The sequence below is a fragment of the Palaemon carinicauda genome, chromosome 6 (genome assembly GCF_036898095.1).
Source record: "Palaemon carinicauda isolate YSFRI2023 chromosome 6, ASM3689809v2, whole genome shotgun sequence".
In the NCBI taxonomy this organism is placed as follows: domain Eukaryota; kingdom Metazoa; phylum Arthropoda; class Malacostraca; order Decapoda; family Palaemonidae; genus Palaemon; species Palaemon carinicauda.
Window position 1 is genome coordinate 158616805 of NC_090730.1, and position 16780 is coordinate 158633584.

Here is a 16780-nt window from a genome sequence, read left to right on the forward strand (position 1 = left end):
GTTATATTTATATTTCCTATGACAAAACGTGCTTATATGTAGCCTACTGAGTATATATCACTTTATCATATGGAAATAATTTCTGATTATGTGGCTCTCTCTCTCTCTCTCTCTCTCTCTCTCTCTCTCTCTCTCTCTCTCTCTCTCTCTCTCTCTCTCTACTTCACATTACACATCGCTAATCTGGGAGTCACCTCATTCTCGACAGTTCATGTCTTTTCAAATTATTTATTTCTCTTTTTATTTATCCTATTCTCATTTGTTGTTTCTCTTTAGAGGTTTAATGTTTATTTCTCATTTTCCATATACGTACTTGACTACTTTTCCTTCACGGATATCAGCTTGGCATGTGATATGTATACATTAAAATAGGTGTGCATATTTGAATATATGTATGTATGTGATATATATATATATATATATATATATATATATATATATATATATATATATATGTATATATATATGTGTGTGTACGTGTGTGTGTGTAATCTCAGTATTATTACTTTAATATTAACTAAAAACAACATTTTATGTGTATATATATATATATATATATATATATATATATATATATATATATATATGCATATATATATACATATACGTATATATATATATATATATATATATATATATATATATATATATATATATATACACCAAACATAAAATTACAACAATGAACATCAACACGTAATCTCACTATTATCACACAATTCACCAAAAACAACATCTGGCAACCTCACCTAGAAGCGGAGGTAGCCAATTAGTCATAACTTCGCAATGGGAGTCCAGTACCACAATGACGTCACCCGTGGCAACTTTACAACCTTCCTGGCGGGCTATGATGAGACCGACGCGCTCTGGGAGCCGGATGACCTTGCCAAAAGGGACGTTCTCCTTCAGCCAGGCATCTAGGGGTGCTCGTAAGAACTCTGTGGTAGAAACAAGGAGGGAAATTGTCAATTGAAAGAATATGTTTGATAAATGTATTTTTTCATTAAAGGATGTTAGCTAAAAATTAGGATTAGGATTATCATTATCATTAATAATGATAATAATAATAGTAGTAGTAGTGGTAGTAGTAGTAGTAGTAGTAGTAGTAGTAACTCAACGTGGTAGAAACAAGGGGAGAAATTGTCAATTGAAAGAATATGTTTGATGAAAAGAATTTTTCGTTTTAGAATGTTAGCTAAAAAAAAAAAATTAGGTTTATAATTATCATTATTAACATCTACTGGTGCCCGTAAGAACTCTACGTGGTAGAAACATGGGGATAGTAGTAGTAGTAGTAGTAGTAGTAGTAGTAGTAACTCTACGTGGTAGAAACATGGGGATAGTAGTAGTAGTAGTAGTAGTAGTAGTAGTAGTAGTAGTAGTAGTAACTCTACGTGGTAGAAACATGGGGATAGTAGTAGTAGTAGTAGTAGTAGTAGTAGTAGTAGTAGTAGTAGTAGTAGTAACTCTACGTGGTAGAAACAAGGGGAGGAATTGTCAATTGATAAAATATGTTTGATAAAATTATTTTTTTAATTCAAGGATGTAGGCTGAAAATATGTCTATTATCATTATTATTATTATTATTATTATTATTATTATTATTATTATTATTATCATTATATTTTTACTATTATTATTATAATAATTAAAATTATTATTATTATTATTATTATCATTATATTTTTACTATTATTATTATAATAATTAAAATTAACATTATTATTATTATTATTATTATTATTATTATTATTATTATTATTATTAGCTAAGGTAAAGCCCTAGTTGGGAAAGTAAGATTTTATAAGCCCAAGGGCTCCAACAGGGAAAAATAGCTTAGTGAGGAAAGGAGATAAGGAAATAAATAAACTAAAATAGAAGTAAAGAACAATTAAAATAACATATCTTAGGAACAGTAACAACACTAATATGAAATCGGGAGGTGAGAATTACCCTGGCTTGACCATTAAATAGAAAATGATAGTGGTAGCCTATGGAGTACCGTCCCTGACTGGTGATCTCCCGCTCAAACTCGGTTAATTCCTTTGGTCGGTGTAACCTTATTATCCTATTGAGGTAAGGCTGGGGGGGGGGGGGAGGGGGGAAACCTATAGGTCAATCTACTGAGTCATCATAAGCCATTGCCTGGCTCTTCTTGGTCCTAGTTTGGGTGGAGAGAGGGAGCTTGGGCGCTGATCAAATGTATATTTAGTTAGTCTGTAGGTCATTGTCCTGCTTGACAGGGCAACGTCACTGACCCCTATAGACCTATAGGTCTATCTACTGAGTCATCATAAGCCATTGCCAGGCCCTTCTTGGTCCAGGTTTGGGTGGAGAGAGGGAGCTAGGGCGCTGATCAAATGTATATGTAGTTAGTCTCTAGGTCATTGTCCTGCTTGACAGGGCAACGTCACTGACCCTTGCCTCTGTAATTCATGAGCTGCCATTATAGCCTTTAAAACAGATCACTCTTAGTATTTAATTTAGATGATGGATGAATGATATTTAGGCCGTTCGGTGACCTATAGTCCATTTCTTTTAGCGAGGCATATTTGCACCGACTCGCAGCGGTGCCCTTTTAGCTCGGAAAAGTTTCCTGATCGCTGATTGGTTAGAATTATCTTGTCCAACCAATCAGCGACCAGGAAACTTTTCCGAGCTAAAAGGGCACCGCTGCGAGTCGGTGCAAATACAGCGGTGCCCTTTTAGCTCGGAAAAGTTTCCTGATCGCTGATTGATTAGAATTATCTTGTCCAACCAATCAGCGATCAGGAAACTTTTCCGAGCTAAAAGGGCACCGCTGCGAGTCGGTGCAAATACAGCGGTGCCCTTTTAGTTCGGAAAAGTTTCCTGATCGCTGATAGGTTAGAATTATCTTGTCCAACCAATCAGCGATCAGGAAACTTTTCCGAGCTAAAAGGGCACCGCTGCGAGTCGGTGCGAATACAGCGGTGTCCTTTTAGCTCGGAAAAGTTTCCTGATCGCTGATTGGTTAGAATTATCTTGTCCAACCAATCAGCGACCAGGAAACTTTTCCGAGCTAAAAGGGCACCGCTGCGAGTCGGTGCAAATATGCCTCGCTAAAAGAAATGGACTATAGTATACCTCGAGGAGGTTGGTCAGCCAGATAGAAGCAAGGAAGCTGGAATGGAGATGAAGAAAGCATAAAAAGTGGCTGTAACTGGGGGCAGATGAGGCGATGCAAGGAGTCTCGTATACCATCTGTGGTAAAATGGGACCGCCTACAGGAAATTGTTGCTTTGGGGCGGTATTTTTATCGTTAATCAGCAGAAGATGAAAAAGACCACTACATTTCATCAATGATAATTAGATCTAAGTATATTTTTCTTGGAGATGGGGTATTTTTGCCAATGCTCATCAAGACTTGGTTAATCTCAGGGGCAAATAATGAATAAAGAAACTGTCGATCTTATGTTTAAATCTAAACATATGAGTATCAAACAACAGAAAAATTAGTAATGGCTATGGTACGCAGCTCTTCTAAGAGGACGACAACCCAAAATCAAACCATTGTCCTCTAGTCTTGGATAGTCCCATAGCCTCTGTACCATGGTCTTTCATTTTCTTGGATTAGAATTCTCTTGCTTAAGGGTACACTCGGGCACACTATTCTATTTTATTTACATTCCTGTTTTTTTTTTTTGAGGTTTTATAGTTTATATATGAAAGGTATGTTTTAATGTTACTGTTCTTAAAATATGTTATCTTAATTGTTCATTAATTCTCTTGTAGGTTATTTATTTCCTTGTTTCTTTCCCTCACTGGGCTATTTTCCCTGTTGGAAGCCCTCGGCCTTATAACATCCTATTTTTTCAACAAGTGTTGTACTTAGCAAGTAATAATAATAATAATAATAATAATCCAATGAGTACAGGATATGAATTCCCCTAAAATGAACTATAATAGGAAGCTAAAACCAAAAAGCTATAAGAAATATCCTCAGAATCACCTTTACTCTTCATGAAGCTCCCATCATCCACGAGGATAATTTCCTTCAGGAGTTCCTTCGGCGACCTCTTCACAACGGACACCACAGTTCTCAAAAGGGTCGTCCAGTGTTCCTCGAAGAAGGGGATGACGACGCTGACGGTGGGAAGCTTCTCGCTGTACAGGTAAGTTTTACACCTGCGGAGGAAACGAAATTCTGACTAAAAAACTAAGCTTAGACATCTAGGATAGGCCTATTTGTCTTCTATATAATGAGCCTTTTTTACTCTAGCATATTCTAGGCTTAGAATTTTAGAGTAGGCCTACCCTTTTTGTCTTAGATTGAGGTATTATGAAGTTTTTCCACTCACCATTAGCAAGTTCTAGGCTTAGAGTTATAGAGTAGGCCTAGCCTAGTTGTCTTAGACTAAGATATAATGACCTTTTTCAATCTCTACTAGCAAATTCTAGGCTTAGAATTCTAAAGTAGGCCTATTTGTCTTAGGTTGAGGTTTAATGAGATATTTTCACTCTCCACAAGCAAGTTCTAGGCTTAGAATTTTAGAGTAGGCCTATTTATCTTGGACTGAGGTATAATGAGGGTTTTTTTTCAGTCTACACTAGCAAGTTCTAGGCTTAGGATTTTAGAGTAGGCCTATTTGTCTTAGACTGAAGTATAATGAGGTTTTTCACTCAACACTAGCAAGTTGTAGGCTTAGAAATTTAGAGTAGGCCTATTTGTTTTAGACTGAGATATAAAGACCTATTTTTCACGCTCTACCAGCAAGTTTATGGTTGTGGTGGCCTATTGGAATAGGCCCTAACGTCCTTGCCTGCCCATCGCCGGACTAGGATTTGAGTCCCCGCTCAAGCTCGATAGTTTCTTGTAGTGTCTGCAACCTTAACATCCTTGCAAGCTAAGGATGATGGGTTTGGGGCTAGTCTATAGGTCTACCTGCTGAGTCATCAGCAGTCCTTGCCTTGCCCTTCCTGGTCCTAGTTTGGATAAAGATAATGCTTGGGCGATGATCATGTGAATATATGGTCAGTCTCTGGGGCTTTGTTCTGCAAGCTAGTGTGTCAATGCCTCTTGCCTTTACCATTCATGAGCGGACATTAAAATATTTATCTATAAATTCACACATTCGAGCACTGGGACGTCTGTAGTGGCTCAGCTACATACATAATTGTATAGTGTGTGAAGGGTATTCAACGCGCTACTGATGAGTCTAGTGTAAATTAATGAATCAACCAATGTTGGTGAAATTATTTGCACATGACGTTCATCTTCTTTCTGTTATTAAAGTAAGATTTTTTCAGTGACCATTGTGCTGTATTTTCTCTAAAGCCACCCCTCATAATGGAAAACACCTACAGTATATGTAGAAATGTGAAATAAATGTTAAGTATTCAGGCTGGACACATCTGGTACTACATTTGATTTCAATTTCGCCCAAAAGCTCATTCAGTTGTTATGGATGCCAGAAATGCTGTATTAAAAAAAAGCGCAGTTCTGAAACAATTACGTTTTCTGGTGCCACCCTTTATACAGGAAAAGGGGTTCAGAAGGACTATATATATATATATATATATATATATATATATATATATATATATATATATATATATATATATATATATATATATATATATACAGTATATACACACATCTCCCCTATATAATAAAAAGCAAATGTCTGGATATATATATATATATATATATATATATATATATATATATATATATATATCCAGACACCTGTTCTATATTATATAAGTGAGATGTGTGTGTGTGTATATGTGCGTTTTCCTGTGAATTACCATAATGTATTTCAACCGGCTTACAAGTCACATACGTTCTCGAGTGCCAATTATGGAGACACCTGTTGAATACATAACAGGAAGATATCGGATTTGAAAAAAAAAAAAAAATAAAAAAAAAATAAATAAATAAATAAATAAATTACGGAATAAATGTTCATAGCCTTTTATATAATACGAAACTTATGGATAATGTGCAGGGAATTATAAAACAAGTTTATTGAATGGCAAAGGATAATACATACGGAATGGATAGGTTATCCAATCACGTTCGGAAATCGTCTACTTTTTATTGTATTTTCTAATTTTGTCTTTAAGAGATTTACTTCTAATTCTTGAGCAATACATGAAGGTATATTTATTGACCTTGCAAGAATTTTTCCGAATAATTAAAGGTTTAAAGGTCACTCATGAATGGCAGAGGCAAGGGACAGTGACATTGCCCTAGCAAGTAGGACAATGCCCTAGAGACTCACCATATGTATCATATGATCAGCACCTAAGCCCCCTCTCCACCCAAGCTAGGACCAAGGAGAGGCAAGCAATGGCTACTGATGACTGAGAAGATAGACCTATAGGCTCTCCCAGCAACAGCCCCGCCCCATCCTCAGCTCACAAGGATGGTGAGGTTGCAACGACCAAAGAAACTATCGAGTTTGTGCGGGACTCGAACCCCAGTCTGACGGTCACTAGTCAGGAACGTTACCACATCAGCCACCACAACCACAACTATTACATTTAAAAAAACTGTCTTTCCCTCAAAAAGAAATTTCAGAAAATAAGAAATTAAACTGAATGTCTAAATGGGGTCATTATAAAATCTGTACGACATTAACTTGCAGAATTTCCTAATCTTTCTATGTCGATTTTCCTAAAAAATAATGAATAACACATAATTCAAAACGTATGTGCCATAAAATTTTATTATAATGGTTATACAAAGTTACATAACAAAAGAACTGTCACCTCGATAATTATGCTAAATATCACTCCTTTACGCCAATATACCCGTTTTTAAAACGGTAAATGCCTGGCAGTATTTATTACAGGAGTTTTGACGTTATTTCCGGCAAATTTTCAAGTGTGGGAAGTAAGAATTTCTCTGGGAAGTTCCTTGCAGAGGCAAAATCAATAAGCTCTTCACCTTTTAAGCCTTCTAGAACTTTCAAAACATTATATAATAGTCCAGCAGGGCTATGACCTAGAGTCGAAGAGCCCCCGTCCGGGAAGATGCCCGGGCAATCTATAAGCAAGCAAGCAAGATCTGTGAAATATTTTGGTAGTTTTGTGCCTTTGATGATACGAGCATGAAATTTGGTACACAGTTATAGCAGACCCCTAGGAAACATTTTGGATATAGGGACATTCCAAATTACCCCTGGGGTCAAAATGGTGGCCATTTTACAAAATGGCTGCCACGAATAACTAAACCCTGCCTACAAGGTCAGCAACGTCATATGTGCTTGGTGCAAAAGACAATGTATTGAGTATAATATGATTATTATCAACTATACTCAATTTTTTTAATGAGGCGCATTTACACGGACTCGCAGCGGTGCCCTTTTAGCTCGGAAAAGTTTCCTGCTATCAGATTGGTTAGAATTATCTTGTCCGACCAATCAGCGAACAGGAAACTTTTCCGAGCTAAAAAGGCACCCCTGCGAGTCAGTGCAAATCTGCCTCACTAAAAATAATTGACTATAGTATGCACATGCTTTATTACCTGTTTCATACTTGACTAAAAATATGTATCTACGGTGGCCTACGAGGGGAATAGATAACAGTTTACCATCGCAATAATGCATGGCTGGAATAGGAGCTTTGAAACATGAATCATGCATCTGAAATTCTGATTGATTTAAAGTTTTCAGGCGTCCTGACATCTAAGATAATTGCCGCCGATATCATTTAGTCTACATACACATAAAGAAAAATAAAGGAATATTCAATTAAAACCATAAAAGTATAATGTCATGGTAAAAGTTAAATAGTTTTCAGAAGACCTGCTTCAGAAATAAATCTAAAAGTGCCACTTTCATAGTAGGACAAATCATGTCCAAGAATCTTGGCAAGGATGAACCTGCCACCCTCACCTCGAGCCTCAAATAAATATCTATTCCTTAAGTTCTTATAATTGGGGCATTATGACACCTGAATATTGTTCCAGGAAATATAAATATAGTAATTCTGTCCACTTACTTTGGATCCCTGATATCTCTGAGTGCCCGTTCAAGCGACAACTGATCGCTTAGCAGGGCGTTGAAACCATTTGTTTCAAAGAGTTCAAGTTTCTCCTTCGCTTGGTCAGGCCTGAGCTGGTGGGCAGTTCCTTGCTCCCCAGGTCCTTGGCGGGCGCTCTCGATTGCCATCAGGGTATAGTTGTGCCAGTCCTTCTTCTTCTGCGGCTTTCCAGGTATAATCCTGGTGTCAGGGAATTTCGAAGCCTGGAAAAGGTAAAAACTGCTCCAATTAATCACAAGACTGTAGGCATAGATTACTATATTGGGTAATTTTATCTGTAGGAAATACCAACCTGATCTAACCTAACCTAACCCAACCTAACCTAACCCACCTAGCGTAACCCTAACCTTAACCTAACCAAAACTAACTAACCCAACCTAACCCACCTGTCTACACTCTTTAAAAAAAATCGGAAATTTTAATCGAGAATTCTCCGTAAAAATATACTGATTTCAGCCGTATATCAGTAAAACAGACAGGCGTCCATAATTTATACCCTACTTTGTTATTATCTTTTAAGGGTTGGTGACCGTAATATTACTCCTTAACGTCAATATATCCGTTTTTAAAACGGCAAATGCATGGCAACATTCCAGGATTTTTACCATTTTTTACAGCAAATTTTCAAGTGTAACCTAGTATATTGATTATCAAGCACTAACCATGGTCAACGTTTTCCTCATTTCATTATTGACATTCATGTGAGCTACATGCATTAACATACATCAACAACTACCTGTAAATAGTAAAGAACATTCTATTCATAGCATGTTTTCCCCGCATGAAACGAAAACTATTTTCTCCATCATAACTTGTGTTGTGTGTCATACACATGTGTCTGTACATCAGTGACGATTGCTACAAGGTTCAAACACTTGTAACACCCGAATGGAATCTGGTGAGTGTTTTGAACTTTTCTTTTATATATGAAATTTACGTGCTTATATAAAATCAAAATGGCATTGTAGTTTGGATTAAAAACATATCAAAGATAAGTTAATATCACCTTAAATAGAGTAGTAACTGATTCTTCCCCCCCCCCACAAAAAAAAGAGAAAAAAAATCGTAATACCTGTACACATTCATGGGAGATAATTGAAATAAATAGTAGACAAATGAATAAATAATTGTACGATATGATCTAGAACTGTCACTATGCTAAGTTTTTTTCTTAATGAGGCGCATTTGCACTGACTCGCAGAGGTGCCCTTTTAGCTCGGCAAAATTTCCTGCTATCTGATTGGTTGGAAATATCGTGTCCAACCAATCAGCGATCAGGAAACTTTTCCAAGCTAAAAAGGGCACCCCTGCAAGTCGGTGCAAATCTGCCTCACTAAAAAGAATTGACTATAGTGAAGAATGACCACGTGATTCAAGGAAGAAACTATTGAAAGTGAATAATCTCAAGATTAAGGCTGCGTGAACGAAGACCAAGATAGAAGTTTGAAATGTTATTGAGGTAGAAGAATAAAGTATGAAACTTAAGTTGTTATTTCGATGTATTTATCAAATGGATACCAGGGAGAGTTTTGAACATATATTTTCAGAACACGCAAAGCTAGATGGCATGAGAAGAATATTGAATTAGTTTTCTATAAAAATAAAACGTGAAAATTTAAATTGGATATATGTACGGTGTGGTAATGAAGTGGCTGTAAATTTGTTTTGAATAAGTATTAAAATAGAATTAGATCCTATGCAAAGAATAGGGAATTAGTTTTCTAGGAAAGTGTTGGATTTAAAACTTGGAAAGAAAGTATCAAAATGATGGATTTAAAACTTGGAAAGAAAGTATGAAAGTGTTGGATTTAAAACGTGGAAAGAAAGTATGAAAGTGTTGGATTTAAAACTTGGAAAGAAAGTATGAAAGTGATGGATTTAAAACGTGGAAAGAAAGTATGAAAGTGTTGATTTAAAACTTGGAAAGAAAGTATGAAAGTGTTGGATTTAAAACTTGGAAAGAAAGTATGAAAGTGTTGGATTTAAAACTTGAAAAGAAAGTATGAAAGTGTTGGATTTAAAACTTGAAAAGAAAGTATGAAAGTGTTGGATTTAAAACTTGGAAAGAAAGTATGAAAGTGTTAGATTTAAAACTGGGAAAGAAGGTATGAACGTGTTGGATTTAAAACTTGGAAGGAAAGTATGAAAGTGTTGGATTTAAAATTGGAAAGAAAGTATGAAAGTGTTGGATTTAAAACTTGGAAAGAAAGTATGAAAGTGTTGATTTAAAACTTGGAAAGAAAGTATGAAAGTGTTGGATTTAAAACTTGGAAAGAAAGTATGAAAGTGTTGGATTTAAAACTTGGAAAGAAAGTATGAAAGTGTTGGATTTAAAATTTGAAAAGAAAGTATGAAAGTGTTGGATTTAAAACTTGGAAAGAAAGTATGAAAGTGTTGGATTTAAAACTTGGAAAGAAAGTATGAAAGTGTTGATTTAAAACTTGGAAAGAAAGTATGAAAGTGTTGGATTTAAAACTTGGAAAGCAAGTATGAAAGTGATGGATTTAAAACTTGAAAAGAAAGTATGAAAGTGTTGGATTTAAAACTTGGAAAGAAAGTATGAAAGTGATGGATTTAAAACTTGAAAAGAAAGTATGAAAGTGTTGGATTTAAAACTTGGAAAGAAAGTATGAAAGCGTTGGATTTAAAACTTGGAAAGAAAGCATGAAAGCGTTGGATTTAAAACTTGGAAAGAAAGTATGAAAGTGTTGGATTTAAAATTGGAAAGAAAGTATGAAAGTGTTGGATTTAAAACTTGGAAAGAAAGTATGAAAGCGTTGGATTTAAAACTTGGAAAGAAAGTATGAAAGTGTTGGATTTAAAACTTGGAAAGAAAATATGAAAGCGTTGGATTTAAAACTTGGAAAGAAAGTATGAAAGTGTTGGATTTAAAACTTGGAAAGAAAGTATGAAAGTGTTGGATTTAAAACTTGGAAAGAAAGTATGAAAGTGTTGGATTTAAAACTTGGAAAGAAAGTATGAAAGTATTGGATTTAAACTTGGAAAGTAAGTATGAAAGTGTTGGATTTAAAACTTGGAAAGAAAGTATGAAAGTGTTGGATTTAAAACTTGGAAAGAAAGTATGATAGTGTTGGATTTAAAACTTGGAAAGAAAGTATGAAAGTGTTGGATTTAAAACTTGGAAAGAAAGTATGATAGTGTTGGATTTAAAACTTGGAAAGAAAGTATGAAAGTGTTGGATTTAAAACTTGGAAAGTAAGTATGAAAGTGTTGGATTTAAAACTTGGAAAGAAAGTATGAAAGTGTTGGATTTAAAACTTGGAAAGAAAGTATGAAAGTGATGGATTTAAACTTGGAAAGTATGAAAGTGTTGGATTTAAAACTTGGAAAGAAAGTATGAAAGTGATGGATTTAAACTTGGAAAGAAAGTATGAAAGTATTGGATTTAAAACTCGGAAAGAAAGTATGAAAGTGTTGGATTTAAACTTGGAAAGGAAATATAAAAGTGTTGGATTTAAAACTTGCAGAGAAAGTATGAAAGTGTTGGATTTAAAACTTGGAAAGAAAGTATGAAAGCGATGGATTTAAAACTTGGAAAGAAAGTATGAAAGTGTTGGATTTAAAACTTGGAAAGAAAGTATGAAAGTGTTGGATTTAAAACTTGGAAAGAAAGTATGAAAGTGTTGGATTTAAAACTTGGAAAGAAAGTATGAAAGTGATGGATTTAAACTTGGAAAGTATGAAAGTGTTGGATTTAAAACTTGGAAAGAAAGTATGAAAGTGTTGGATTTAAAACTTGGAAAGAAAGTGTGAGTGTTGGATTTAAAACTTGGAAAGAAAGTAAGAAAGTGTTGGATTTAAAACTTGGAAAGAAAGTATGAAAGTGTTGGATTTAAAACTTGGAAAGAAAGTATAAAAGTGTTGGATTTAAAACTTGGAAAGAAAGTATGAAAGTGTTGGATTTAAAACTTGGAAAGAAAGTATGATAGTGTTGGATTTAAAACTTGGAAAGAAAGTATGAAAGTGATGGATTTAAACTTGGAAAGTATGAAAGTGTTGGATTTAAAACTTGGAAAGAAAGTATGAAAGTGTTGGATTTAAAACTTGGAAAGAAAGTGTGAGTGTTGGATTTAAAACTTGGAAAGAAAGTAAGAAAGTGTTGGATTTAAAACTTGGAAAGAAAGTATGAAAGTGTTGGATTTAAAACTTGAAAAGAAAGTATGAAAGTGTTGGATTTAAAACTTGAAAAGAAAGTATGAAAGTGTTGGATTTAAACTTGGAAAGTATGAAAGTGTTTTATTTAAAACTTGAAAAGAAAGTATGAAAGTGTTGGATTTGAAACTCGGAAAGAAAGTATGAAAGTGTTGGATTTAAAACTTGGAAAGAAAGTATGAAAGTGTTGGATTTAAAACTTGGAAAGAAAGTATGAACATGTTGGATTTAAAACTTGGAAAGAAAGTGTACCGTGTGAAGCTTAAGTGGCTACAAATTTGAAATTTAGGGTTTTAAAATCAAACTTCGCTGTGTAATGATCTTTTGGAGAGATAGTACTATCAGGAATTATCAAAAGGGAATAAAAAAGATCTATTATATCTGGCAGTTTGAGATCAAGAATAGAAACAAGTGAAAAGAAATGGAATAGTCAAAAAGGTTGGAGAGGCGAGGTCATTAAACTTTTTGTGCCAGATAGGAAATATCAGCAGGTGTCCTTCTGTAATTTAAAAGTACGTCTGTCATTATTTCATTTATCATTCTTTTACCGACGTTCAGGATAAAGTAAAATAACATGGCCATAAAATATCCATGGCATGGTTGGTTTCGACCTGGCCTTTCATTAGAAGGGGCTAGCGTTCGATCCCAAGTATGAGGTAGAAATTTATTTCTATTTGAACACGATGTTGTGTTGATATTTATCCATATTGACTCATTAGGGGTAATTTGAATGAATTACTACCAATTGTGTCACGTGGTGGCCCGGGGAAATCTGGTAAAACTCGCTGGTAAAGAGACTGATGTCTCACCAGGTAAATCCTCGGACAGCTAGATTAGTGTCAGGTTCAGATTTCCTTTTATGGGCTCTCGTGGCATGGTTGGTTTCGACCTGGCCTTTCATTAGAAGGGGCTAGCGTTCGATCCCAAGTATGAGGTAGAAATTTATTTCTATTTGAACACGATGTTGTGTTGATATTTATCCATATTGACTCATTAGGGGTAATTTGAATGAATTACTACCAATTGTGTCACGTGGTGGCCCGGGGAAATCTGGTAAAACTCGCTGGTAAAGAGACTGATGTCTCACCAGGTAAATCCTCGGACAGCTAGATTAGTGTCAGGTTCAGATTTCCTTTTATGGGCACTCGTGGCATGGTTGGTTTCGACCTGGCCTTTCATTAGAAGGGGCTAGCGTTCGATCCCAAGTATGAGGTAGAAATTTATTTCTATTTGAACACGATGTTGTGTTGATATTTATCCATATTGACTCATTAGGGGTAATTTGAATGAATTACTACCAATTGTGTCACGTGGTGGCCCGGGGAAACCTGGTAAAACTCGCTGGTAAAGAGACTGATGTCTCACCAGGTAAATCCTCGGACAGCTAGATTAGTGTCAGGTTCAGATTTCCTTTTATGGGCTCTCGTGGCATGGTTGGTTTCGACCTGGCCTTTCATTAGAAGGGGCTAGCGTTCGATCCCAAGTATGAGGTAGAAATTTATTTCTATTTGAACACGATGTTGTGTTGATATTTATCCATATTGACTCATTAGGGGTAATTTGAATGAATTACTACCAATTGTGTCACGTGGTGGCCCGGGGAAATCTGGTAAAACTCGCTGGTAAAGAGACTGATGTCTCACCAGGTAAATCCTCGGACAGCTAGATTAGTGTCAGGTTCAGATTTCCTTTTATGGGCTCTCGTGGCATGGTTGGTTTCGACCTGGCCTTTCATTAGAAGGGGCTAGCGTTCGATCCCAAGTATGATGTAGAAATTTATTTCTATTTGAACACGATGTTGTGTTGATATTTATCCATATAGATATATATATATATATATATATATATATATATATACATATATATATCTATATCTATATATATATATACATACATTACATATATATATTTATATATATATATATATATATATATATATATATATGAATAAATATATATATGATCAGCTCCTAAGGCCAATCTCCATCAAGCTAGGACCGGGGAGGGCCAGGCAATGGTTACCAATGACTCCTGAGGGGAACTTATAGCTCACGAGGAAGGTGAAGTTGCAAACAGTTCTAGAAACTATTGAGCTTAGGTGAGCTCAAACTCTCGTCCAACAGATTGCGAGACAGGCACGTTTCTAATAGACTACAGATTTTTATAATTAGCTTATGCATCGGAAATCATTAATAAATCGATGGAATACTATAGTCCATTTCTTTTAGCGATGCTTATTTGCACAGACTTGCAGCGTTGCCCTTTTAGCTCGGAAAAGTTTCCTGATCGCTGATTGGTTAGAATTATCTCGTCCAACCAATCAGCGATCAGGAAACCTTTCCGAGCTAAAAGGGCACCGATGCGAGTCGGTGCAAATATGCATCGCTAAAAGAAATGTACTATAGTTTTTTTTTTTTTTTTTTTTTTTTAAGAAATGGAGTATAGTTTTTTTTTTTTTTTTTATTTTTGAGATAATAATGAAGGTAATGAACTGTAATAAATACAGTTTCATACACTCTTCTTGCCAAGGCGTTCAAGCCTTTACCCACTGAACAGCGCTGTAACAGCAACCTTCTTAACCACTTCATGGGTCTACTGTTACGCAAGCCCTTACGCGAATGGCGTAGGTACTGCGTAATGCCTCCGCAATACCTTGCGTTAATGGTAGAGGTACGTAATACCTACGTCATGCTACAACTGCCGAAATTATTATGGTCGTCATTACTGTTTTACAAGTGATAACGAAAGCTGATAAAGGTCAATAAAACGCTGAAAGAGATCGTCGATTATGATATTGTTTCTCTAGGAAATGAGAGTTGTGTGACTCGGGGAACTCGGAGACACATGCGATTCACATCTTTACTTTATTCTATGTATATCTGATGCCATAGTGTACCCAATCCATAGAAAATGGTGTCTAAATATTTAGATAGATATGCACACACGCACGCACATACACCGATTCAACCCATCCTACCCCCTCCCCCTTTCCTGACCACCTGGTTCTGCAATTTGTGGGGGAGTGTGTGGTTGCCGTATGTAGCCTACCAACCAGGGTAACCCCTCTAAACAGAGTATGACTATTCTCCATCCTCATCAGTGTGACAGAAAAGACGTCAATATAGCCAGACACTTGCTCTTTAATATATAGGGGAGATTGTCATTTCTGTTCCTGAAAATGACCAAACAACCACGAATGTGTAAAAAAAAAGAAAAAAAAAATTACATATATATATAGCCAAAGACTTGATCTTTAATATATAGGGTAGATTGTCATTTCTGTTACTGGAAATGACCAAACAACTACGAATGTAAAAAAAAAAAAAAAAAAAAATATAATAGTAATAATTCACCTCACATCGGTAACGATATCTCTGGTTGATCGTGGACCACGCTGGTTCTAATTTATTATTTTTTTTTTAAATTTTATATAACATATTTCTTACATTTTAAACTTACTTTCTGACGTTTAAAAATTATTTTAACACCTTATAAAACTAACTTATTTAAACCTATTTTGTGACCTTTTTTTGGCTTATTTTCTTACGATTTTAAATTTACTTTGTCACATTTTCAAACTTATTTTGTGACCTTTTTGGCTTACTTTCTTTTGATTTTAAACTTATCACCTATTTTACTTATTTTGCGACCGTTTTGGCTTAGTTTCTTACGATTTTAATCTGAGTTTATCACATGTTTAGACTTATTTTTTTACCCTTTTGGCTTACTTTCTTACGATTTAAAATTTATTTTGTCACATTTTTTAACTTATTTTGTTACCTTTTGGACTTACTTTCTTACGGTTTTAAACTTACTTAAACAAATTTTCAAACTTATTTTTTTAATTTTTGGCTTACTTTCGTACGATTTTAAAATTATTCTATCACCTTTTTAAACTTATTTTGTGACCTTTTTGGATTACTTTCCTACAATTTTTAAATACTTTTGTCACACTTTTTCAACTTATTTTGTTACCTTTACTAGAAGGCGAAGGGGCGCTCAGTAACTCTATAAATTGGTATTACATAAAAGAGCATTACACGTGTTCAAGCAGGTGTTTCAGATAATCAATAACAGGTGCGTGGATTCGACATGTAACATTTTACAATTCACAGAATAAGTTACGACTCAAATACATAAAATGAAAAAAGAAAATCATTTCAAATATTTGGAATCCGGATGATTTATACCGACATTTGTTCAATTGGGGGCATGCGCACGCTCGAGCGAGCGGGTAGTTGTTGAATGGTGTGCATATGAACGCGGATATGGTTATCCATCAGTAAGTCTCTATCTATCTTTCTATCTATCTACCGTCTATCAATCTATATATACAGTATACTTATCTATCTTTCCATCTATCACTATCTACATGTGTATATTTGCATATCTCCCTTATATAATAAAGAGCAAGCGTCTGACTATATATATATATATATATATATATATATATATATATATATATATATATATATATATATATATATATATAATATATATATATATATATATATATATATAATATATATATATATAATATATATATATATATATATATATATATATATACATATATATATATATATATATATATATA

General features: G+C 34.7%; 1 protein-coding gene across 3 annotated transcripts in view; it reads right to left on the reverse strand.

Annotated features, from left to right (window-relative positions):
• Positions 1-16780, reverse strand: part of LOC137642764 (N-acetylgalactosaminyltransferase 6-like) — a 261626-nt gene that overhangs the window by 179611 nt on the left and 65235 nt on the right. For 2 of the 3 annotated variants that reach the window (XM_068375609.1, XM_068375607.1), the window contains exons 2-4: positions 7969-8213; positions 3971-4146; positions 750-938 (exon numbers count right to left, since the gene is read on the reverse strand). In XM_068375609.1, the coding sequence (XP_068231710.1) occupies positions 750-938; positions 3971-4146; positions 7969-8138 (535 nt within the window). In that variant the 5' untranslated portion in view covers positions 8139-8213. Of the gene's footprint in view, positions 1-749; positions 939-3970; positions 4147-7968; positions 8230-16780 lie in introns of all 3 variants that reach the window. The other variant, XM_068375608.1, reaches the window with a different exon arrangement.